Here is a 23,567-nt window from a genome sequence, read left to right as displayed (position 1 = left end):
GAGAATCAAACCAGACTACTCACTCACTCTTTCTTAAAAGGCAGGAGACACACACACACACACACACACACACACACACCTTAATAATGATAGAAAGCACTTTAAGGTTTGCATAGCATCTTACATATATTCTCTCATTTGATCCTCACAACCACCTTGTAAGGAAAGTGCTGTTATCCCCATTTTATTGATGAGGAAATGAGGCAGAAAGGGGTTAGACAACTTCCTTAGGGTCATGCAGCTAGAAAGTGTCTGAGGCAGGATTGGAACTTGTCTCATCCTGACACCAAGTCCGGTGCTCTATCTTTTTAAGAATTGGCACCCTTAGGGGCGGCCAGGTGGCTCAGCGAGTAAGAGCACCGGCTCCAGTGTTGGGATGACCTGGAGATCGAATCCCGGGCTCAGACACTCAGCACTACACCCAGAAATAACTGGCCGTGTAACCTTGAGCAAGTTACTTAACCCTGATTGCTTTATTAAAAAAAAAAGAAGAATTGGCACCCTTAAAAAGCCTCTTATTAAGACGTATGGGCTCTTAGTGGAAAAGTCATTGAACCTTTTGTATTAGGAACTAGAACTATGCAAGAAATTCACTTCTGTTTCCAAGTATTGTTTCAGTGGGACAAAGCAAAGCTAGGAAAGTGCTTGGAGAGACATTTTTAGTGCTAATTAATTGAGAGGTGTACTAAAGACAGCAGTTTGCAGCACTGGTTCAAGTTCATCATCAAATGCCATTTAAATCTGTTAGGCAGCATTTTATTTAATCCTTGGAACGATGGGGCCATCTTTGTGTTATCCATTATATCTACCTATTGTCCAATAAGTACCCATCTGATACATTTGTTTTGTTACAGCAGTAGTCATTCTAGGAGTGTTCTGACCTATATCTGCATCTTAGAAATTTATGTTTCTTTAAAAGGTCATATTTTTCTTTTACTTAAGTTTACAAATAACCATTTTTCCCCCATAGGTATGTATGAGCAGAGGAAAATTATTAGTTGAAAAAGCTATCAAGGAACATGTAAGTTGGCAAATTTTTATGATAATCAGATGAAAATTTCACTGTACAATTATTTATAGTATTTTAATTTCCTTTTAATGTTTGGAATACTAGCTTCTCCTGATATCCTTCATCTTAAAATTTTTAGTGTAAGAATTCCCTAACTTTGTAGTTTCTAGCTGTTCAAAGTGAGTGTCATGTATCTCTTTTTTTTAGAACACAGCATCTACTTTAAGATGCACATTTTGTGATCTTTTTAAAGACTTGGCACCTCATTGTATTTTTGGAACTACAAACAGCCAAAGGTTTTGGTAAAAATTCCATCTATGGTTTTAGCCATTCTTTTGCTATTGTCCTTTTGAGGTATCTTGAAAATCTCTCCTTGATTATCCAATTAATGTTATCTGCAATCTTGGTTTTTTCTGTTTGTAGTTTTTATTAGGTTCGGTTTCCCTTCCAGATTTCTTCTTGAACATCATTTCCCTTTTTTCATGCAAAGCGTTGGGTGCTGAAGTGATGGCATCCACATGCATTATTTGAAGCAGCATTATAAAGGGGATTGGCTCTGGAGTCAGAGAACCCAGATTCAAATTCTTTCTCTTAGTGTGACTCTCTGGTTGACCTTTGGGAATTACTGAAGCACTCTGGGCAAATGGAGAGACTGGACTTGGTCTCTGAGATCCTTTCCTGTTCTGGAGCTACAGTTTTTATCACCAATAGTGATGAAAAGAGACTACTCTAGAAACAGTTGTAAATGTCTATCCCATTTTACATCTTCATCTCAAACTTCTGCCTCCTCTTACCCTTAGCCCTGTGCTTTGAGGTCAGCATTGGCTAAGGTGAATATCCTTTTCTCATGCTATTGTCACCCAACTGAAGCTCCTCTCCTCCTTCAGGAGAAAGATTAGGTCCACAGAACTGGAATAAGTAGAGAAGGGGTGTGACAAGCTGGCCCTGGGCAAGTCAGTGGTGCTGTAACTGCAAAGGACTGAACTGTGCTGGAGAGGAATTTCTTCACAGGGGCCCCTACCCAGGTGACACTGTAGTAGAGATCTCCCTGTTTCTTAGTCTTCCTAGATAAGCCCCTTCTTTTTTCCTTATTGCAATCTTAGCCTCATCTACCTATCCCTGTTCTAGCCATTTATCCCAGGCCTTTACAAACTCCAACCCTCAGTTGCCCTCACTATCCTCCAATACTCATAGCATGATGACTTCCTAGAACGTAGAAGTTGCATAATAAATGCTTATTGATTGACTAGTTGATTGAAGAATGTTGAGGTCAGTCAGCTGTACTAATGGCTTCCACTATGTATTATCTCCTCAGAACTGGACTCTCACTGCAAGTGCATTCCTTTTATTCTTCCCCAGATGACTACTCATACTCTCCACAGTGGCTATTTCAGACCTCCTCTTCTTGAGCCCCCTTTTCCCAAGCCTCTTCCATTATCAGCCTCAATAGAAGATCTGGCTGCTTTTTTTTTTTTTTTTTTTTGAAGGGGGGAAGGTAGGGCAATTGGGATTAAGTGACTTGCCTAATGTGGCAGGGCTAGTTTTGTATTAAGTGTCTGGGGCCAAATTTGAACTCAGGTCCTCCTGACTCCAGGGCCGGTGGTCTATTCACTGTGCCACCTAGCTGCCCCCTTGCCCCTTATTTCACAGAGAAAAAAGAGACCATCATCTATGATGGTCAAAACTTCCCACCCCTCACAACATTTCTCCTCTATTGCTCTAGTCTCTGAGCAAGAGGTGGCCTTTCTCCTGGCCATGTCAACCTTTATGATTTTTTCTAATCTAATCTCTCAGTTGATCCAGTCCCTAGCACATCTCTTGGAGATTGAACTCATGATCATTTCCTACCCCTTATCTTCATTCTTTGTCTCCTGACTCCTTCATATCACCTGTGCCTACTGGGCCCTCTCTCATTCATAAAAGTCTTCTCTAGTTTGTTCCTTGCTCTTGAGCTATTATCTTATAGTACATAAGCTATATTTATACCAAAGGAATCAAAACCTTGTGGCCAACCTCAGTGTGATAAACTTCTCAGTACTAAACCTGTCTTCAGACAATACAGTCTGCTTCCGATGTGATACTGGAAACCTTTCCAGGTTATTAGACCTTCGTTTCACTTATATAACAATTAGGTCATTGTAACTTAGTAGGGCTTTCTTTGGTGTCCATCTGCTTCTTAAGATATTTTTGACTGGGTGTCTCATAGGTATCTCAAACTTGAAATGTTCAAAATGGATCTGATTTCCTTCCCCCCCCTGCAACCCCTGTTTGTGTTGAATGCATCACCATCTTTCCAGCATCTTTCTGTGGAGCTTCAGGTTGAGTTTCGTCCTTGATTCTCTCTTCCTCACCTCTCCTCCATCCAGTCAGTTGTCAGCCCACAGCGTATCTTGCATGTGCTCCCTTCTCACTACTCCTATAGCCATATAGCTTAGATCCTCATCAACTCTCACCTAAATTCTTATGCCACCTTCCTAATTATATTGCTGACTTCCATTCTCTCAAATACGTCCTTTATATCGCTGCCAAAAATAGCCTTCCTAGGGTAAAAGTGTGACCATGCCACTACACTGTTCAGAAATTACTGATTTCACATTCTACTTCATGAATTATTTTTTTGTCCCATTCAAATTGACCTAGTTGCTGTTGCTGACACTTGACATCCCAGTCTGTTCCCCAAGCCTAAAAGTCAGTCCTTGTTCACCTGCCCTTTCTTAATCCCCACCCCCCAATAGTTAGTGTTCCCTCTCTCTCAATTTTTACAATTGTATACAAAATTTACAAAATACAAAATTTGCAATTTACATTTACATCCCCCTCTCAGTAATTACATATGTTCTTATATTTATTTGTGGCATTCGCCCTTTGTAAAATATAAGCTCCTTGAGATGGGACTGTTTTTCATTTTGTCCATGTGTCTCTGGCATTAACATAGTACTTTCATGTAGTAAATTTTTGCTAGATGCCTGGGGTACTGGACTGGATTTAGATGGCCAACCAAAAATTCATTTTGACCAAACCCATGGATTTAGTGACCTTTCAAAGAAATGAACTATAGGGGAGTACTAACCTTTAACAGGATTGTAGTATCTAGAATAGCTTTGACTCTCTTTATCAAAGACTTTTTTAAAGGACAGAAAACAAATAGATTCACAAATGATGCTCTGATAGTCAAAAAAAGCAAATACCTTATTTATTCTGCCTTATTCAGTTGCAGTAGTATTTAGCACTTTAAATAAACTTTCCCAAAAATTATTGTTTTTTATGTTTTTCAGGAATTCATCCCTTCAAATAGTATCCTGTCAAATGCTTTATCCTGGGGAGTGAAAATTCTTCATATTGATGGTAGTGTTTTTTTTTCCCCCTTTGGTTGTCTCAACTTCTCTATGCAAATCTTAGAACCAGTTATAGAAAAAACAGCAGTCAGTATTTATGTTGTATAGAATCTTTACGTTTGTAACTTTTTCACATCTAATTTCCTTTTTGGACTTTTTCTTACTAAGTGTCATTTCTACTTTATTTTTAACTCTAAAAATTAAAAAGAAAACCTTAAACCCCTTTTTCTTTTATTAAAGATATTAAATACTATATTGAACAAAAGAAAAAAGAATTGTATCTGATCAAGAAATCAAGCACATCACTAAGAGAGGTGGTGAGTATTTTTCTAAATATTTGAGATCATTGAAGAAGGAAAATATCCTAGCAAAATCACATTTTTGCCATCTTGCTTTTAGTTCCAATGATATGCTTTCTGGATCTTTCTAATGCAAGCAAATAAGTATGAGGGGAAATGCTCCTCTCAAAGAAAGCCCGAAGGATCGATCCCCAGGGTGCACTTCTGGTTGGTTCTGAATGTTACCGCTTTTCATTTAAAACTGATTGTGGGCCTGGGTGAGAATTTGGACATCTGGGATCTGGCCTTTTTTTGTTGTTGTTGTCTTAACTTAGTGCAGATACTGAGGGGGGAGAACTAGCCTGGCTGCTTTAGACTTTCCCTCTCTGCTTGCTGCTCTTACATCCCACAGGGGCAGGGCATGATCTCATCAGCAGCTAGGCTGCCCTGGTGCTGGGCGTTGGGCTTGACTCAATGTGGGCATGTAAAGGAAAAGGCTTGTAACTGAGGAATTTAGGCCACTAGAAGCTTAGCAGTTGTTTTGTTTTTTTACTTTTATTTCTCTCAATTAAATGAATGCTGTCTTGTTGTTTCCCATTTTTCATGCATAGTAATAACTGAAAGGGCACTGGTTTACATGTTGCAGTCAGACTCACATAGCTCACTAACTGGGAGGAGTGTTAGTTGGTAGAGTCCTGTGCCCCAACCCCACTGCTGCTGCTGCTTGGGGCATGTGGAGCAAGTCTTATAGTCTCTCTGTTTCAGTTTCTTCATTTGTTAAATGAAAGAATTGGATTAGATTACCTCTTGGTCTTTGGTCTAAAGTCCTCATATATGACTAATGCCTCTTATTTATGGGTGAAGAAACTGCAGTCAGTAGAGGTGAGGCTGCAAGATCAAACTCTTCCTTCAGTCTTTCACAGAAGGAAATACCCCACCCACCCCAAATCACCACATCATTAGTTGTTTACTAAACTAAAGATGTGTATTGACAGATCCCAGAAATACTGGTCTCTAGAGCTGCTGTTGACCAAGTGCTGGACTAGTGAAGCTTTTGCTGGATCTTCTCTAGGAGCTTCTTTCCCCTTCTGGGTGTTCAGAATGTGAAATTCTCCCACTGGTCTTAGCTTATTTTTTTAATGCATTTTATGCCTTATCTATTTTTTTCACTATAGCTTCTCACACATCCCCCACATTGCACCCTCCCTTATGACAAAGAAAGAGTTGAACAATAACATCAGATACTGTGCTGACTTTGCCCAATATTCTGCCATCCTGGTGCCCCGCTCTGGTGTGAGGAAGGAGATGTGTTCAACCATCTTATTTCCAAGACCCGAGTGGGTTTTTACTTCTCTAAGATAGAGTTCATCTTGAGTTTAACCAACTTTTCATGTGCATATTTAGTCGTTTCTTGCTTGGTTTCTACATTTTTCACTCTGGACTAGTTCTGCAAATCTTTACACATTTTTCTTCCTGTTTATTATGTCTTATTACTCGAGTATTCTATTGTTCTCAAAAATCAAAATTATTTGATGGGCGCTCACTTTTTGTCCACTTCTTTTACTGCTGCCAAGAGGGCTGCTTATGACCCTTCTGTCACATATAGGGCCTCCTTGGGGTATGTGACCAGTAAAGTTCTCAGTCAGAGTGAGTGAATACACTAGAAGTGGGGAGTTACACTGACCACTTAGGGAGGCACAATTTGGACCAGGAAAGGCTCAGTGCAAGTGACACTAACAGATAAAACCTAGTGCCATTCCCTCATAGATAAGTGATCAAAGACAGTATCACACAATTTCCACAGATGCCTGCAAGTCAGAAACAGTGACAGGACAGAGGCAGTTGAGGGTACACAGTGCAGAGACTCAAGTTCAAATTCAGCCTCAGCTACTGACTAGTTGTGTGACCCTGGGCAAGTCGCTTCACCTGTTTGCCTCATTTTCTTCCTCTGTGAATGGGGATAAAAAGAGCCCTTCCTTACCTCCCTGAATGGTTGTAAGGATTGGATGAGATACTGTTTGTAAAAGCATTTAATACAGTGACTGGCACTTAATAAATGGTTATAATTCATGGGGACCAGGTCTCTTTGCTTTTTGTCACCTAGCACAGGGTTCCATAGATGCTTCTTAAATTGACTAGTAGTAAGTTGGATTTATAAGAGAAGTCTTCTATCTTTGTACTGGTTAAAATAAGTGATCATCTTGGTGTGTCTGTATTCCATTCCTCTTATAATTTGCTTAAATAAATCCTACCCTATGTAATGGGAATGCAAATTTGGAAGATCTTCCCTGCCCCTAGGCTAAAGTGCACCTGAAGCCTGGGGTGGGAGGCTTGTTTTTCAGTAGATACTTCTTGATTGGCCAGTGAGTCAATAAGGTTGTTACATTCTCTGAGCCAGGAGAAGGCTATATAAGCCCTGATGTGAGGCTTTGTTTTGGGGGCTCACTTTGAGAAGTGTTCTGTGATTTGATCTGGATTCTGGGAAGCCATTGTCCAGAGCCCCCCCGGCTTTGAAAAACCCAGATGTTGACTGGGTATGGATGTAATGGTTGTACAGTTTGGAAATCTGTCTACTTGATCTGTTTCTGTCTTGATAATTCTGCCAGTATACTTTGAAGTTCGGGGTGCTGACCTTTTCCCCTGAACAAGGTAAACGATATATGTCTGACTGATTAAAGTAAGCTTGTTAACCCATTTTGAGTTGCTTTCCTGTATCAAAGCAGATCCAAGAACCTGTGGTGGCAGCAAACCCTGAGGACGTGCTTGGGGTGCTTGCTGCTACACCCTATAATTTATTAATCTTTAAAATTTTTGTTTTCACTTAGCTTGTATAAAGGGAAAAGCAGTACGGTGTATGATGAATCAAGTGTTTTTTAAACTAATTTTTTAGTTGTTTCATTATCACCCAATTTTATTTTCTTCTGTATTGTGTTCAGAATGAGTGAATTTAAGTGACTGCCTCAATTTCTTACATATATAATCCTAAAGAATATTTGTGACAATTATTGACAAATTATTTTTAAGTTGAAATTTAAACTTGTTAAGTATTTCCCAAGTTATAGCCTTTGTCTTAAATGATATTGTGTTTCTGTTAATATATAAATAACTAGAGTGGAATTTCAAGTGAGCTTGGCTATGTTCTAAAAGGAAATTCCTGTCACTGATTCCTTCAGTAGGTAATGAGATATGCTGTTTGCACATGATTATTGTTCCCTTCAAAGTCTTCATTGGAAATACTTCTAAAAACCATTCTAATTAGTTGAAAAAAAGTAATTAAATACAAATTATTTTTGACAGGTGTCTGAATGAATAAATGAGACCTCAGGAAGGCAGTATAGGATTAGAAATAAGAAAGACAAAGGTCTCTACATCTGGAACTGCTTTGGGCCTCAGCCTGCATGACTGGGAGCCTTCATTTCTTCTGATCACATTTCTGTCACCTCCCTCATAGAGTTGAAGAGAAAGCTCTTTATAAGCCCATATGTTCTATGTCATTGGGAACTATTATGTCAGCTATGTTTTTGTCCAATAAAGTCCTGCTCTGACAATGTAAGAGGGCATGGCAGTGTCCTTGAAACCTCAGGGACTGTTTCTGTGGAGTTTGAGTTCTCCTGTGTCCTACCAAATTGGGAAAGACTTAGGGTACAGCCCAGCTATAGACTGTATGCCTGTCCTCTGAAGATTGAATTTGGAGAAAGTTGGTCAACATAGTAAAGCCTGGAGAGGCTGTGGGTGGCATTGATACCCACAATGAGAAGGCAATACTTAAGTGATTCATCCCTGTTTTTTTTACACTACTTTTCTACATTTAGAATTCCTGATTAGTGAAAGAAATTGACAATGCAGTTAGAATAAAAGATCTTGTTCTTAAATGAGTATTCACGCTAGCCATCTTTTCTTTCTTTCAGGGGAAACGATTAGGTATTCAGAAAACAAAAAGTAAGTATTTTGACATCTTTTAAAGTGTTTTCTTTTTTAAAACAAAAGTTAGTAAGATATATCAACAGGCCTTTCATGGTACTTTGTGGCTCTCTGGCAACAGAATTCAAGCCTGGAAATCAGAAAAACTAGACTATTTACAGGGCTACCACATACTAGCAGTATGATAATGGATTAATTACTTTAATATCTGTGAGGCCCGGTTTCCTCAACTCTAAGTGGGACTTATTCCTCCTTTTCTTCCGAGTTGTTACAAGAATTAAAATAAATTCGTGTCTGTATAAGCACTCTTTAAACTGGTGATATTAATACCATTTGGAGGGTGGTTTGAGCGGTGAATAGAAAAACCCATAGACTGGCTATAAAGAGATGAAAATGTGCCATTAGGATTATTTTGCAAAGATTTGCCTGTGAAATTCATTTGTATTTAATAATAAAGGAATGTTTTGTGTGTTTCCCAGCAGGAAGGCTGAAAAAGCCATTTGTAAAGGTGGAAGATTCAAGTCAGTAAGTAGAAAGTGTAAGACGGTTTTAAGGCTTCTACTCTAGTTTTAAAGGAAAAAACAAAGGTTATGTGGTTACATTCCATAAAATACATTTAATTAATTAGAGAAATGACAAGTTTTAAAATAGGATTTGATTCTGGATAAATGCTTTTATGAGGGCAGATTTGATATAGCAAATATAAAAATAAGGCTTATTTGATTACTTTGTGGTGATTACAAACCAAATCTGATAAAACCATATGGTGAAGTTTCATATGTTTTTATGAAAAGTCAGGACATGTGTCCTTCCTGTACCTAGGGAAGATGTATCCTTCCTTTACACAGCCCCTGACCACTAGCCTGTCTTCCCCCTCTTTTAGAGCTGTGAGATGTGCAGAAAACTGCTTGGAACCTCATCTTACCAGACACCTGTTCTATCTGGGGTTTTTGTTTTATTATTTTAAATTACAATTTCTCCACCTGTAGTTTTATAATAACTACCACCTAGAACTGTTACTTTGATCATCATATGGTAGGAATTGTTTTGGAGTAGAATTAGATACAGAGGCATCAGGTCCTAGTAGACCAGAGCTGGTCTTAGAGTCAGGATGACTATTTGTGTGACCTTGGACGTGCCACAACCTCTCAGTGCTCCCTGCAACTCTATAGGAATAAAATCTGTAGAGTGAATATAGATAAGTTTTGATAGAAAACCTGCTCCCTTGAGAGTCCCCTAGGATAGTAAAATCACAGCCCAAGTCTAAAAAAGGCACACTATTTCAGTTGCCTGAGAGCAGACTGGGCAGGCATCTGTTAAAACTGATTTTGGCAGAAAACCCCTGAGAACTGACCACACTTTTATTCACTAATCAACAAGCATTGCTTGTGGTGCAGTGGATAGAGCTTGGAGTCAGGGAGACCTGATTTCAAATCCAGCGTCAGACACTTAACTATCTTTGTGACTCTGGGCAAGTCACTTAACCCTGTTTGCCTCTGTTTCCTCATCTGTAAAATGAGCTGGAGAAGGGAATGACAACCACGGAAACCCCACATTGGGTCATGAAGAGTCCGACCTGACCGAAAACAACTGAGCAGTAGCAACATAGGCAGTGTATGTGTGCTGAGCACTCCATATGTGCTGTGACTTTCTTATTGGAGACCAGAGTTCCTAAGAAAAACTTGTGAACTGGGGCAGGTTTTTCCAGTTGCTCTTCATTTAGAAGATGTCCTTGTCATTTTTTCACCTCTGATTTTCAGAAGCATCTGCTGAATGTCCCTCTGGGGCATTACACAAAGTCTCTGCTCTGCTGGTTTTAACCCCGATGGGAAGGGCTTTCTTCACATTCCATAAATTGTATTATTCTCATAGGTCAAAGAAAACCAGACTGGATTGGATAGCTTGAAGTTTAAAGTGTTTTCAGATGATTATTTGTGTAGTCTTAGGCATCATTATGTAGTAGACCGAGGGTTGGCTTCAGTGCCAGGAAAACCTGGTACTTTCATGGTCCATGAGCTCCTTTGCCCCAGTATGCTTGTTGTGGAGAAGGTGCCCCGTGTGGTGGTTGAGGGAAGCCTCCTACATCTCCTGTGTGTACTTGGGCCCGGTCCTTTTCTCTTTAGGCATCCAGTTAGCTGATTGGCTCTGACCTTGCCAAGTGTTAACTTGGATGTTTTTAAGAACTCGGCAAATGTGTGATGTGTTTAAATAGGTTATTTATAGCCAAATGAAATGTTTGGTTCTGAAATATAAAACTTCTCTATATAAAGCAATTTTGTTTGTTTCACCTTAAAATGTCTTTTCTCCCTATCTTCCAGCCATTACAGACCATTTTACCTTCAGCTGTCCAATATGCCTCTTATAAACTATTCCATTCCTAAGCCCTGCAGCCCTTTTGATTTGGATAAAACATCTAGCCTGCAAAAACAAACACAAGCTAAACAAAGGTTGGTTTGAATCTTTAATTTTAATAATTGATTCTGTTCATCTCTGTCGTGTTAATACTCTGAATAGATCTTGCCTTTGAAAATAAGCAGGGTAAATAAGAAACCAGTTGTTGGTGCTGTAAGCTTTTCTCCATGTCTGCAACACCCTCCCACCCGCTTCCCACAGGTTCCCAGCTCCCCTTATGTGTTTTCTCTTCTTGAAGTGTAAGCTCTTCAAGGGCAGGGACTGACTTCCTTGATGTGCATGCTTGTATTTGTGTCCCCTAGACTTCGTATGGTACCAGACAGAATCTGTCTCCCCCCTCCCATGTCTAATCCTTGAGCATGGGAGTCCTCCAGGGCTCAGCCCAAGGGCCTCTTTTCTTCCCTCTACACCAGGCATTCACAACCTTTTCTGTGTCACAGACATCTTTGACTGATAAAGCTTAATACCACAGTGGTGTTTTACTTGTATTCATAATTGAAGGAAAAGCTTGTTTTCAGTTAAAGGTTGGTGAAAATAAGAAAGATGTTCTTGGAATCCCTGAAGTCCGTTCTTGGATCCCCGGACCTGAGGACAAACTGTCCCAATGTGTGCTCTTGCTCATCTCGTCGGCTTCCTTGGGCCCAGTATCATGTCTGTGCTGATGGCCCACATAGCCACGTCTTCTTCCCGAACCTAGATCTGTCCCTTTTCCAAATTTGTTTTCACATTTCTCTTGAGGACTTCACCATGCTTCTAGTAACCCAGGTTTGCAGCCTAAGGCCACCCTTACTTGCATCCGCTCCCACATCCAGAAACAGTCGGTGATGCTTTTATAGCCTTTAAGGTTGGCAGAGCACTTTACCTGTGTTATCCTGTTTGGTCTTCACAGCACTCTACTGAAGTGAGTACAGTATATTTTGCAGATGAGGATGCTAAGGCCTAGAGTAGTGAAGGAACTTGGGCCCATTGCAGATTCTCTTCAGAAATGAGGCAAGAGTCCCGGTCCCTGGGTGACTTAGAGGCCAACATTCATCTGGCAGCATTGTAATTTTACTTTCACCCCTTCTCTTGCATCTGCCTTTTCCGCACTTTCCCAGCTTCTGGTGTCTGCTCTCTTTAAACTGTCCTCCAAACAGCCACCAAATTAATAGTCATGAAATACAAGTCTGTTCATGGCCCTCCCCTGCAGTGGCTCTCTTTGTCTCCAGGATAAAATTCGAGTTTCTCACCTTGGCATTTATAGCAGCTTAGAATATAATGGCCTTTTTGTGGGGACAGTTTGACCGGGTGTGGCTGCTGCCCATGCTGCAGCTTCTTGGAGCCTCAGGTGAGAGTTGAGTGGCAGGGGAAGACATCTACAGGCCTCAAGCCCTTTGGTGAGTCAGGGCGTGTTTACCCCAAGCATATAAGGACTGGGACTTCCCCCCACAGTTTGTTCCAGCAGCCATGGAGGTGCTGGCAGCAGACTCTGTGCAACCAAGCTTAGAGCGTGGTCAAACATCAGAGATATCAAGGCTGTCCACTGCATCCTTGGGCCATCGCTAGTTCTGACTTTGGTCTAGCCCCTGGACTTGGATGACCTGGGAAGAGAGTGAGACTGTGCAACTCTGCCTTACTGAAACCTAGTTCACTCCCAAGTCTGGAGCTCAGCCCACCGTGTTGTCCTCTCAACAGATTGTAACAGCTGACGTTTCTGCTGCACTTTTAGGTCCGCAGGGCCCCTTACAAATAGTATCTCCTTTGATTCTCACAACAGTTCTGGAAGGTAGATGAACAAACTGAGATCAGCCAAGAACCGCAGCTGGTAGGAAGTAGCTGGAGGTACAGTGGACAGAGTAGTGGGCCTGCAAGTCAGGAAGTCCTGGATTCAAATCTACCCTCAGACGTTTGCTGGTTGTGTGATCCTGGACAAGTCACTTCACCTCTTTGTCTGAGTTTTCTCAATTGTGAAATGGAGGTAAATAGCAGCAACTACCTCCCTGGGTGGTTGTGAGGATTGAGTGAGATAATACTTTGATTGCAATGGATCTGAATTCACTTTCTCCTGACTCCAGGACCGAACTGTTAGCCACCATACATACCACTCTGCTACCTCATCTAAGACTTTCCACATCCCAGAGCAGTCTCCCTCCTGCTTCCATCCATTCATCTGGTCACTGCTGTCCCAACTCCCTTTACCCTCTTGGGGTTCTTCTCTGCTCTCAGCTGCTGCCTCATCTCCTCTGTGAACCTTCCCAGCTCTTAGAGGCTCACTAAAATGGAGAGTCAAGTGTGAGCTTCCTCAGAGCAGGAAATGTTTTCATATTTGTCTTCTTAGGACTATTGCTAAGAGTTTATGGAATTGGATTTCATGTCATCTAATTTCTTTGACTTATGGGTAACAATTTAAAAAAATTTATCACAACTTCTGGATATATTTCAAAGGTATTATACTGTCATTTTCTTGAGCTTTTAATGTCCATGATGTTTAAAAGTAATAGTTTATTAATTGGTTTGAAACATTTTTTTACATTGTTAGCTTGTTTTATGAAAAAAGGTTTTGCTAAGCAGGAGTCATAAATCCTTCTTTGTTGAATGGGCTACCAAAAAGGGCATTTTCTGTGACAATAACTTGGATTTTCTTTTCTTTCTTACTTAGGAGAACAGAGTTTACTATCTTAATGATAATTATAATAACAATCTTTTTTTTCATTTGCAAATAGAAAGTTGTATCTTGCAAGTTGAACGTTGACCCTAAGTACAGATGTGTGTGAGGATTTTCCCTGTGTCCATTGAAAAAACTTGTCTTCTAACAGGAACAGAATAGGCTGTGAAGCCAATGAAGGGCGCTACACCCCTGCACAGCTCCGCCTCCGAGAGAACAAGAAGAAGGGCTACTGTGAGTGCTGCTCCCAGAGATATGAGGCGCTCCAGACCGTAAGCTCACTCTGGGGTTTGGGGAATGGTCACTGTGGACGATTAACACACAGCAGTAACACAACTAGACTTCACAAGAAGACAAATAGGAGCACTTTTAAAACTTATCCTTAGATAAATAAGTATATTTCCACATGGATTTTCAGTTTTTCCATGATTGAGAGCTTGACAAGTATAGACAAAGTAATTGAACCAAAAGATTTTAGAGCCAGAACCAAATGTCAGATTTATTACTTATTTTTAAAAAGCCAGCATTTAAAATATTTTGGTCCAGTGGCTCTGGATCCCATGTGACATTCCATAAAAATCATATCTTTTGCATTAATTTGCTTGCCTTTTTATTTAAATTGCATGATTTGTTTGAATTGAACGATATTGCCGCTTCTACAAAAATGATCCTGTTCCATTGTTCCTGGCATCCCTGCACAACCACTGATAGTGAGTCTGATTCTGCTGCTCTAGAAAGATGCCAGTGCTTGGTGCTAGGAGGAAGAAATACAGACCTACCCCAACAGAAACTGAAAGGGCCTGGAAATGGTTCTTCTGAGAACTCGTTAGTCAATACAAAGTGTCACCTGTTTGTTTCCTTTGTTCTGGAAAATTTCCACACTGTTTAGCACAGGGTCTGACACAGGGAGTGCTTCATTAGTGCTTATTTACTTGAGATAGTCTGATTCAGCTTGCTCACTTTAAATAAGAAAGGACTGAATCCTAGACCAAAGGACTGAAGCCTAGACCAGCAGAAGTGACTCACCTAGGGTCATCCACCTGACAGGTAGCAGCCACCACACAAGCTCGGGCTTCAGTCTGTAGTGGGAATTTGAGGGAATACATTTTATGTTACAAATTTATGTATCTTTTGTTTTTTAGTTCATCTAACTCATCAAGTAAAACTGTTAAACAGAAGCATCACATAAAAGTAGAGCAGCACAGGACCCTGCTTCCTGTGTGGAATTTCCTTCTCTGATGCAAGGAAATGAGGTTTCAGATGTTCTGGAAAAGCCCCTGAGACGACAGCTCTTCTCTATTCTAGAACCTTAACTATGCCTTCATTTCTAATATTTCATGAGATTGAAGCATTTCATTTTTTTGTTTTGTTCTCTTCTGGATCCTTCACTTCCCACATCTATTGTAGGGTCCAGAATTGGATGAAGTATGACCTCTGGAATTACTTCTGGATCAGAATTAACCCCTCCTTGAAGTACTTGTATTGACACTGACCTGGGAGGTTCAAAACCAAACCGAACCACTCCCTATCCCCTACATTCAGACCCTTCATGACTGCAAAGCTTATCTTTGGCTTCTAAGTGACTCATTTTATGCCTGTAAAATTAGTACAATTGCTAGCCTTTCTCTACTTAAGGAAATGGAAATGTCAGAAAGTAAATAATAAAGGGGAAAGTGTTTTTTAAAATGTTCCCCAGTACTGAGCCCTGCCTTGTCTGCAGCCTCTTCTCAGTTACCTGGTGATGCCTAGCTCTGGTTTGGGCTCAGGAAGACTCTTCAGTCACCTGTGCTGCAAAACTACAGACTTCGGGAAAAGCTACTCTCTTCTCTTACAAACTCCGGCTCTTGGTGGCCCTTTCTTGTTTGAAATATTATAGAACTTTGTGATGAAACACGTTAGGGCAGAGAGCTTTTCTTATTTGTTTTATAATGTGCTGTATCCTTCATGTGCTTCCGTCTGATTTTAGCATCTTCTAAGTGAACAACACAGAAACTTTGCACAAAGTACTCAGTATCAAGTTGTTGATGATATCATATCCAAGTTGGTGTATGACTTTGTAGAATATAAAAGCAGTATATCCAAAAGGTAATTTTTTATTTAGATGCTTTAGTTTTAAAAATCAATTGATAATAAACATTGTTATTTATATTTGGGGGGGGATTATAAATATTTATATTCGGTATTTTTATCCATACCAGACTTTTAAAGAATGCCAAGCTTCTGGTATCTGTTAGAGCTTTAGAAGTGCACATTTCGCTAAGATGTACTTTCAGGAAGTAACATTTATTAAACACTGTACATAGTGAAGGGTTTTGAGCTCTGGAGTTTTTTTTTTGGGGGGGGGGGGTTGGTTTTTTTCTGGTTAGAATATCCTATAGAATTTTCTGATCCATTCCTTGAAAAAGATGCTTTTCCAGACTTACCTGTTATTTCATTGATACAGTGAGCTCCTGTGGAAGCTACCTCCCCCAGTACAGGTCTGCACCTCCTCTGTGACTTAGTCTTGGAGAATTGTCTAGCTCCCTGAGAGGTTAAAGGATTGCTGTAGGTCATGGTGCCAGTTTGTGTCAGAAGCAGGACTGGAACCTAGGTCTTGCAGGCTTCCAGACTAGTTCACTATATTTTTTCTCTTTATTCAAGTACAGAATCGTCAACCTTAGATTTCCAGATGACAAAAAAAAAAAAAATCCACACAGAATAAAATGGGTTTAATGGCACCTGTTTAAAAATTAAAACAAAAAAGTTGGGGCTTTTATTTAGGGTGATGATATCAAGCCAGCTGGGAATGGAATGCCTAGATTTCCCTTAATGCAGTCTTTCTGCTAACTGGTTTATATAAGATAACTCCAAAGATATGTCTTGATTCCTCAGTACCTAGTCTAATGTTTTTTCTTTTCTTTCTTGTTTAAAGAGTAAAATGCAGTATTGGATCTTTTGTCCCCATCGTTGGAAATACTTTTAAAAGGAATGAATGTGGAAAACAGCTGGAATTGCACCATGTTTCCCCAAATGACTCTCAGGGAAATACTACCAAACAGGTGATAAAACAGAATTTCCAATATCAAGAAAGCAGGGTTCCTTCACAGAAGGTTGCCTTCAGTTTAGAACCCATGAATTCATTTGCTTCATGCAGTCCATATCTTTACAACTCAACAAGCAAACTTGAAGAGCATTTGGATTGTAGAAAATCTTACATAATAAATCCAGTGAAGGACTTTAAGCTGGATTTGGTACAACTACCTCTGAATAAAGATACGCAGGGATGTACTCCTGAAGTTTCTGACCATAAAGGAACTATAGATGAAGAAGACTTAGAAGAACTAAAAACAGAATGCTACCCATATATCCTAGAGACATTTACACATGTTTCTGATTTTGACAAAACAGACAAAAATGTGTCTCAGCTAAAACGAAAGTTAGATAGTACAATTTTTCCAGATACCAGCCAGAAGAAAAAAGGCACTAGTTCCCCACATGGTAATGATTCTAGTCTTAGAGTCATTAGCAATTCACCAGAGCAACCTGCTGGTCAAGCCAAGGTAATAGCCGATAATCATCCTGGTGAAGAGCTCCAAAAAGCGAACTGCGAAAGCACAGACAGTTTGCCTTCAGGGAAGTTACACCGAAAAGTAAAAATAGTATTAGGGAGAAACAAAAAACAAAGTCAGCAGAAGAATGCTGAATTACATGTAAAGAACAAAGCAGAACTCCCTGCTACAAAAGAAGAAAATAGTATTTGTAGTTCATCAGCACAGTCTTTAGAAGAATTATTTCAAACCAGTGAAGAAAGTTCTGAGTTTCTGGGTTTTACGAGCTATTCTGAAAGCCACAGTTCACGGGATGTGTTAGAGGTTTGGGAGGAAGAGAATAGCTTGTTGTCCATGTTTCTCTCTTCCCCGTCTTCAACCTCCACATTTACTGGGTTTTAAGAGGAGTTTTGTTTTTAATTTGTATTTTTCACAAATGGCAAAGATTGTATACGTGAAAATATTTTTATATATATGTAAAAATTATTGTTTTATTATTTGTGTGTCATCTGTACATTTTAATAACCAAGTGTAAATATTGAGAATAAAGATAATTATTGGTATTTTCTTAAGAATTAATTACTTTTATGTAAGTAAATGCAACTGAAGTTAAGGTGTCTGCTACCTCTCACATATTGTGTATATAATTTCTAAATAAAACTTTCTGAATGAACAGTTAAATATAACTTGCACTGCAAGGAAAATGACTTGCACTGGAGAAGGCAGTTTTGAGTAACTGTAGAATTTGTTTAAAAACTTAATGTCTCAAATTTGGGTGCTACGATGAAATTTATTGAAATATTAGATCTGAGAAAATATGCATACCACTGAAAACTGAATCACAGTAAAGGAGCATGTTTACATACCACAGCGTATAAATGTGAGTGCTGCCTCAGGAGCTGTTTGGTATCAGGCGAGCAATGTTCTAAGGTATGTCACGGCCATTTTGTCCTTTGATTTTCTTCAACTGAGTATATGCCAATACAATAATTAAAAAAAAAAGGCTTGTTAGTGGATCTGATCTTTTGGTTCTTTGGAATGCTTGTCAATTTGGCAAACTTATCTCTTTCAGCAACCTTAAAAAGGGTGGTAGTGGTTGGGAGGAATTATGGGAAGATAGTTGTATTCAAATCTAGTAGAACAGTGGATTTGAGATGCCTCACAAACATCCCAGTAAAAGTTCTGAAAATGTACAGAAGGAACAATGAGAGAGGGGGAGGAATAAGCATACATATGCCTACTATGTGCCAGGCATAAAACCAAAGAGACTCGAGATCTCCAGATTGTGCCCATCTGTTCCAGAATTGCCCAAGAAGACAGCAATCTGGAGCAGAGACCAGCTAGGGTAGACGGAAGATGAAACAAGAAATAGCCTAGTTCCAAAACAGAAAAATGGGCCAGATGAGCACACAGAAAGGTAACGGCCCCAACACAGGTCAATGCAGTGCCCCAATACAGTGGTAGCAGACATAGCCAACTGTGCCTGGACCTGAATCAGGCAAATACACTGGAAACAGATCCACAGAGAGTACAATCTGTTATGCTTTAAACAGACTTAAAGCAGTGATGGTTTCAGGCAAGGCCATAATAAAAATAGACCACTATATTATGCTTAAACTCACCATTCAATAAGATGTGTCCACTGAACTGCATAGCATCTAAATAACTAAAGGAAACTATCAAATTGCAAGGCAAAATAGACTAATGGTGATTTAATGTACTTTCAGTTTTGGACAAATTTTAAGAAAAAAGGAAGTGAAGCTGAATAGGACTTGGGAAAAATTTGAGATGACGTATAAAAATCAAGCATGATATGACAAGTTTTGCTACCTTTTTCTCATTTTGTCTTTAAAACAGTATTTGTTATATGGGATGGCTCTCAGAAGGAAAAAAAGGACACTGAGGAAAGCTATGAGCATGTAAAAATGAGACGAGTACAGAATGTATCAAATATTTGGGCCTCGTTGACCAAAAGCACATTGGAAACCAGGAATACAACTGCAGAACATTTTTAGTGGGAAAAAGAGTCTAGAAGTAGCAACTATAGTACAAAACAATTATCAAAAGGGTTTGCTATTGGTTTTTTAAAAGGAGGCCCATCAGTACAAGTCAGGTATGTAGCGTACAGAAGCAGACAAACAGCATAGTATATGATAAACCCAAAGACCCCAGTCACCAGGACTAGGACTTTCTATTTGACCAAAAAAGAACCCCTAAAACTGGGGAGCAGTCTTAACAAATTAGGTACTAACCAAAATCTTGCAACATAGAGCAAGGAAACTGGATGGGGGAAAAGTTCCTGACCAAATAATGGATAGAAAGGATCACAGAAGATAAAATAGATGGCCTTAATTAGATAAACTGAAAGGTTTGCACACCAGAGTAGTTAAAATTAGGTCTCTTAGTCAAAAGTTTATTCTGCTATGCAGTTGGCATTGTGTTAAGCACCAGGGTAAAAGGCAAAGGACAGGCCCTACCATCAAGGAGCTCACAATCTAATGTGTGAAGATAGACCATAAAAATAGTGAGAAGAGTAAGGAAGAGGGTGGGGGTGGAGGCTGCCAAAGTATGAGTTTCTGGAGACTGTGATGTAGTTCCAGACAGTAGTCAGGAGACAAAGGAAGGAAATGAGGTAACTGAGAAAAAAACCTGCAAGCTCCTCAGATAAATGTCTCATTTACAAGATGTGTAAGGGACTGATTGGGATTTATAAATGACTCCCCCAATAAATAAATGGTTGAAATATTTGGACTATTTTCAGAGGAAGTCCTAGCAACAATCCTATGAAAAAAGGCCCCAAATCACTAATACTTAGATAATTGAAAATTAAGTCTGATATTCTACCTCACTCATTGGGGAGTGGCTAAACAAATTATATGGATGCAGTGGAATATTACTGCTTAATGAAAAAAAGACCAGATGTATGATTTCAGAAAAACCTAGGAAGATGTGTAGGAATTGATGCAGAGTGAAGTGATCAGAACCAGGAGAATAACTTACACAATAACAATATAAAGAGAAAACATTAAAACACTTGGGGCCTCTACTTAGTGAAATTATTAACTATAATTCTAGAGGACTGATGATGAAGCTGCCTTTGACACTTTACAGAGAAGTGATACCTTATAAGACAAGCATTTTCAGACACTGCCAATGTGGGATTTTTTTTTTAATTTTGGGCTCATCTGTATATTTGTTGCAAGGGCTCTACTTTTCCCAATTGGGGTGGAAGGGGAGGGGGTTGTTAAAGTGGTGAGGAAAGAAAGCAGGGAGAAAGAGAAGAGACAGAAGTGGGGTTGGGGGGGGGGAGGGTGTTCAAAGCATCATTGAGACTTTTTTGAAAAAGAACAGAAGTGGGGCAGCTAAGGTGGCACAGTGAATAGAGCCCTGGCCCTGGAGGACCTAAGTTCAAATCTGACCTCAAGATACTTAACACCTGTGACCTTAGGCAAGTCACTTAACCCCAGTTGCCCTGCCTTCCCTCTCCAAAAAGCAAAAAAAAAAAAAAACAACAACAACAGAAGGGAGTCCATAAACAAGCATAGACAATAGACAACTTTGAAAACTGCAGGTTGATTCAGAAAAGCAAACATCTGTTGAGGTCTGCTGTTTCATATTCAAGTCTCCTACCACATGTATGGAAATGTCCGTTTTATTTGGTGTTTAAATTCACAATATAGACATAGATTAGTTTAGCAGGGGTTAGGGGAGTCCTCAGATTTTATTGGAAGATCTATATTTATTGCAATCACCTACTAGGATGAACCTTCTTTGTTAATAATGTTTTATATTTTGGATAATATTTTGCGTAGGGTAAAAACGTTACATAAAACATAACCTTTTATATTTGCAAATTTTGCCTCTTGCAAATAGTAAATAGAAACTCTGGAAAGAATTTTTTTTTGTTTTTTTTCTCAAAGTGAATTGAAGTCAGGTAGATATACTTCAATTTTTTCTCATGGGTATGGAGCAGTATATATGGAGGAAAAATTGTGTTATAGTAGAAAAGTTGTATGATTTTTTTTTAATACATACATAAGTATTGTCTTTTACCTGGAATTTGATAATATAATTGTCATGGGGACAAGGGGAGAGGCATTTGCAGATAAAAGTAAAGAAATGATCAAAATATTTTCTTTTATAGTCTATACAAATGAGAGATAACTCTGAAAGTAATTGGGTCAATTTTATGCTTAACTGAACAAAAACGAGTTGCCTATGATGTTTTAGGCACTGCATATACAAATGTAACCATGATTGCTCTAGCCCCCATTGCCTGAAATTCAGGTGAAATTCATTTCACCTCTCCAGCAGGTTTATTCAATACCTGTAGTGGGTGGGAGAAGAGCTTCTGTATTATCTCTGCCATTGTCTTAAACTCCCCACTGATCATGTGCCTCCCCAATGTTAGGAGATCCAAGCACCCCAGTTCCATGTAACCACTTAGATATGCTTTTACAAAGGAATATTTACCTCCAAAGTATGACAGAAACAAACATTCAGATATTCTCTGCATATCACCAAGGAGGATAATCTTTGCTCTACACCACTTAGGCTTCTGGGAGGGGAGAGGGATTAGTTTAGCTCATTTGCTCTATGGGTCCCACGAAGTTCCTAGTCCAGCCCTCTCCAGCCCTTCCCGTTCATCCCTGGACCCTATATTTTCAGAGCTTCATTGCAGTAACATTGGTCCTGGAATCCTAGATCCCACAGTCCCTGAGGTAAGCTCTCAGTTCAAGAATGCCCTGCGCCTCGAATTCTAAAGGGCAAATGAAACAAGACCGAGAGTCCAAGCCCACTTCTTGGGCTATGTGGCCTAAAGGGAGAGAAAAATGTAGCCTGCAGACTCTTCCTTCTTACTACATAGTGTCCATGAAGTGCCTGATAGGAGTGGACAGATCTTTCACCCATGAATGGCACTCAAAAGATAAGAGATTGGGCCTTGGTCAGGTAGATTTAGACTGTCCCAGCTATAAAAAGTGGCTGCTCCCAACCCAATGGTAATGGGCCAACATAGAATGTCTTATCCCAGAAGTAGGTCCCTTGGCATCTCTCATATGTGTATCTCCATCTTAGGTGTTCTTGTTATACACCAAAACCCAGTTACACAGACAGGAAAAATGGTACTGCCGTATGCCCTCAAGGGACTTAAAATCTAATAGGGAAGAAATACAATGTTAATGACAAGCATGGTACAAGATACCATGATAGGAGCAGAGGAGACCTTCGTTAAAAGTCCCATGAGCTACTTAAGTATAGAATGGTGACTTTTACCTGGAAGACCAAAAAGGTAACATCTGAGTTTGGCCTCAATAGGAGGAAATTCAATAGATAAATGGGAGAATCTCTTTTAGGCCAGGACACCAGACCAGATACCTCAAGTTCAATCTCGAAACAAAGTGAAACACTTAGAAGATTTGATAGTTAACAAGAGATTTACTTGGCCACATCAAGGAGAAGGGTTTTGACCAAGGATATTTAGCGAGAACATTACACTGATTCTGCTGAGTACCGCTCCCCTGCCTCTAGGTTGAGTGTCAAGGATCAGGCCCGTGCTGCAACTTTTCAAGGGCTTTTTTGGTGCTTAGATAATCAGAAAGTGTTGACTGCTGTCTGAACCTTCACTCCCTGGAGCCAACAAAGTCTTTTTTTTTTTTTTAAGAGCAATTTTATTAAGGTCCCACAGCAAAGTACAGTAGAACCTTATGAATTTAATTCATTCTGAGATTCTGTTTGTCATGCAATTTGTTCGTATTGGAAAGCAAATTTTTCCATAGGAAATAATGTAAAGTTGGATGATCGGTACCATATCCACAAAAATATTCATATAAGAATAATTATTTATAATTGTAAGTAAGTTTTTTGTCCCTAATGCACCTGAAATACAACAACAGTGATTAGTACACGATATAAACCAAAAATAAAACAAGTTAACCTGCACTTTACCTTTGAGATTAGTAGTACCTGGCATGAGGGAAACGAGAGGGAAGAGGAGGAAGGAAGGGTTATTTGCTTGGAAGGAGAATCTCCTTCCATGAGAACATCGGGGATTTCAACGTCAGGAGTGTTCTCTCTTATGCTACTTTCACTAAAAGTAAGACTAACACTACTGCTTTCACTTATTTTTTGTTTTTTAGAATCACTTTCATATTTCAATTCACTGATTTTTTTTCTTTACATTTGCTTCTGACTAGGAATCTATCTGAAGACACTTGTTTTTGACATTTTTTCAGAATGTCACAGAATGTGACATTGCATTAAAATTGAAAAAAAAAATTTGTGGCTTTCATTGCTATAGCCTTATTTGGGTGATGTTTTTCAACAAAATTTTGTACTTTTTTCCACCTCTGATACCTCCCTAATCTTACTTGACTGAGGGATTCCTCCCACCTCTCAATCTCCTCCTCAGAGGAAATATCCTCTGCAACCTCTCACTGTTGA

The 23,567-nt window shown here is 39.4% G+C and overlaps 1 protein-coding gene across 6 annotated transcripts in view; it reads left to right on the top strand.

The window, feature by feature from the left end:
- DBF4 (DBF4-CDC7 kinase regulatory subunit) overlaps positions 1 to 17,701 on the top strand; it is a 36,089-nt gene extending 18,388 nt beyond the window's left edge. For 3 of the 6 annotated variants that reach the window (XM_069086220.1, XM_069086218.1, XM_069086224.1), the window contains 9 exons: positions 971 to 1,021; positions 4,285 to 4,354; positions 4,585 to 4,661; positions 8,531 to 8,561; positions 9,023 to 9,068; positions 10,862 to 10,990; positions 13,751 to 13,871; positions 15,566 to 15,684; positions 16,511 to 17,701. In XM_069086220.1, coding sequence (XP_068942321.1) covers positions 971 to 1,021; positions 4,285 to 4,354; positions 4,585 to 4,661; positions 8,531 to 8,561; positions 9,023 to 9,068; positions 10,862 to 10,990; positions 13,751 to 13,871; positions 15,566 to 15,684; positions 16,511 to 17,528 — 1,662 coding nt within the window. In that variant the 3' untranslated portion in view covers positions 17,529 to 17,701. The remainder of the gene's footprint in view (positions 1 to 970; positions 1,022 to 4,284; positions 4,355 to 4,584; positions 4,662 to 8,530; positions 8,562 to 9,022; positions 9,069 to 10,861; positions 10,991 to 13,750; positions 13,872 to 15,565; positions 15,685 to 16,510) is intronic. The other 3 variants (XM_069086223.1, XM_069086222.1, XM_069086219.1) reach the window with 2 other exon arrangements.
- Positions 17,702 to 23,567: the final 5,866 nt, after the last annotated feature.

This window comes from Petaurus breviceps, unplaced genomic scaffold, assembly GCF_028583685.1.
Source record: "Petaurus breviceps papuanus isolate PSGF00001 unplaced genomic scaffold, PetGlider_PUasm1.0 178, whole genome shotgun sequence".
Classification (NCBI taxonomy): Eukaryota; Metazoa; Chordata; class Mammalia; order Diprotodontia; family Petauridae; genus Petaurus; species Petaurus breviceps.
The sequence above is the reverse complement of the archived record's forward strand: the minus strand, read 5'-3'. Positions and strand labels throughout refer to the sequence as shown.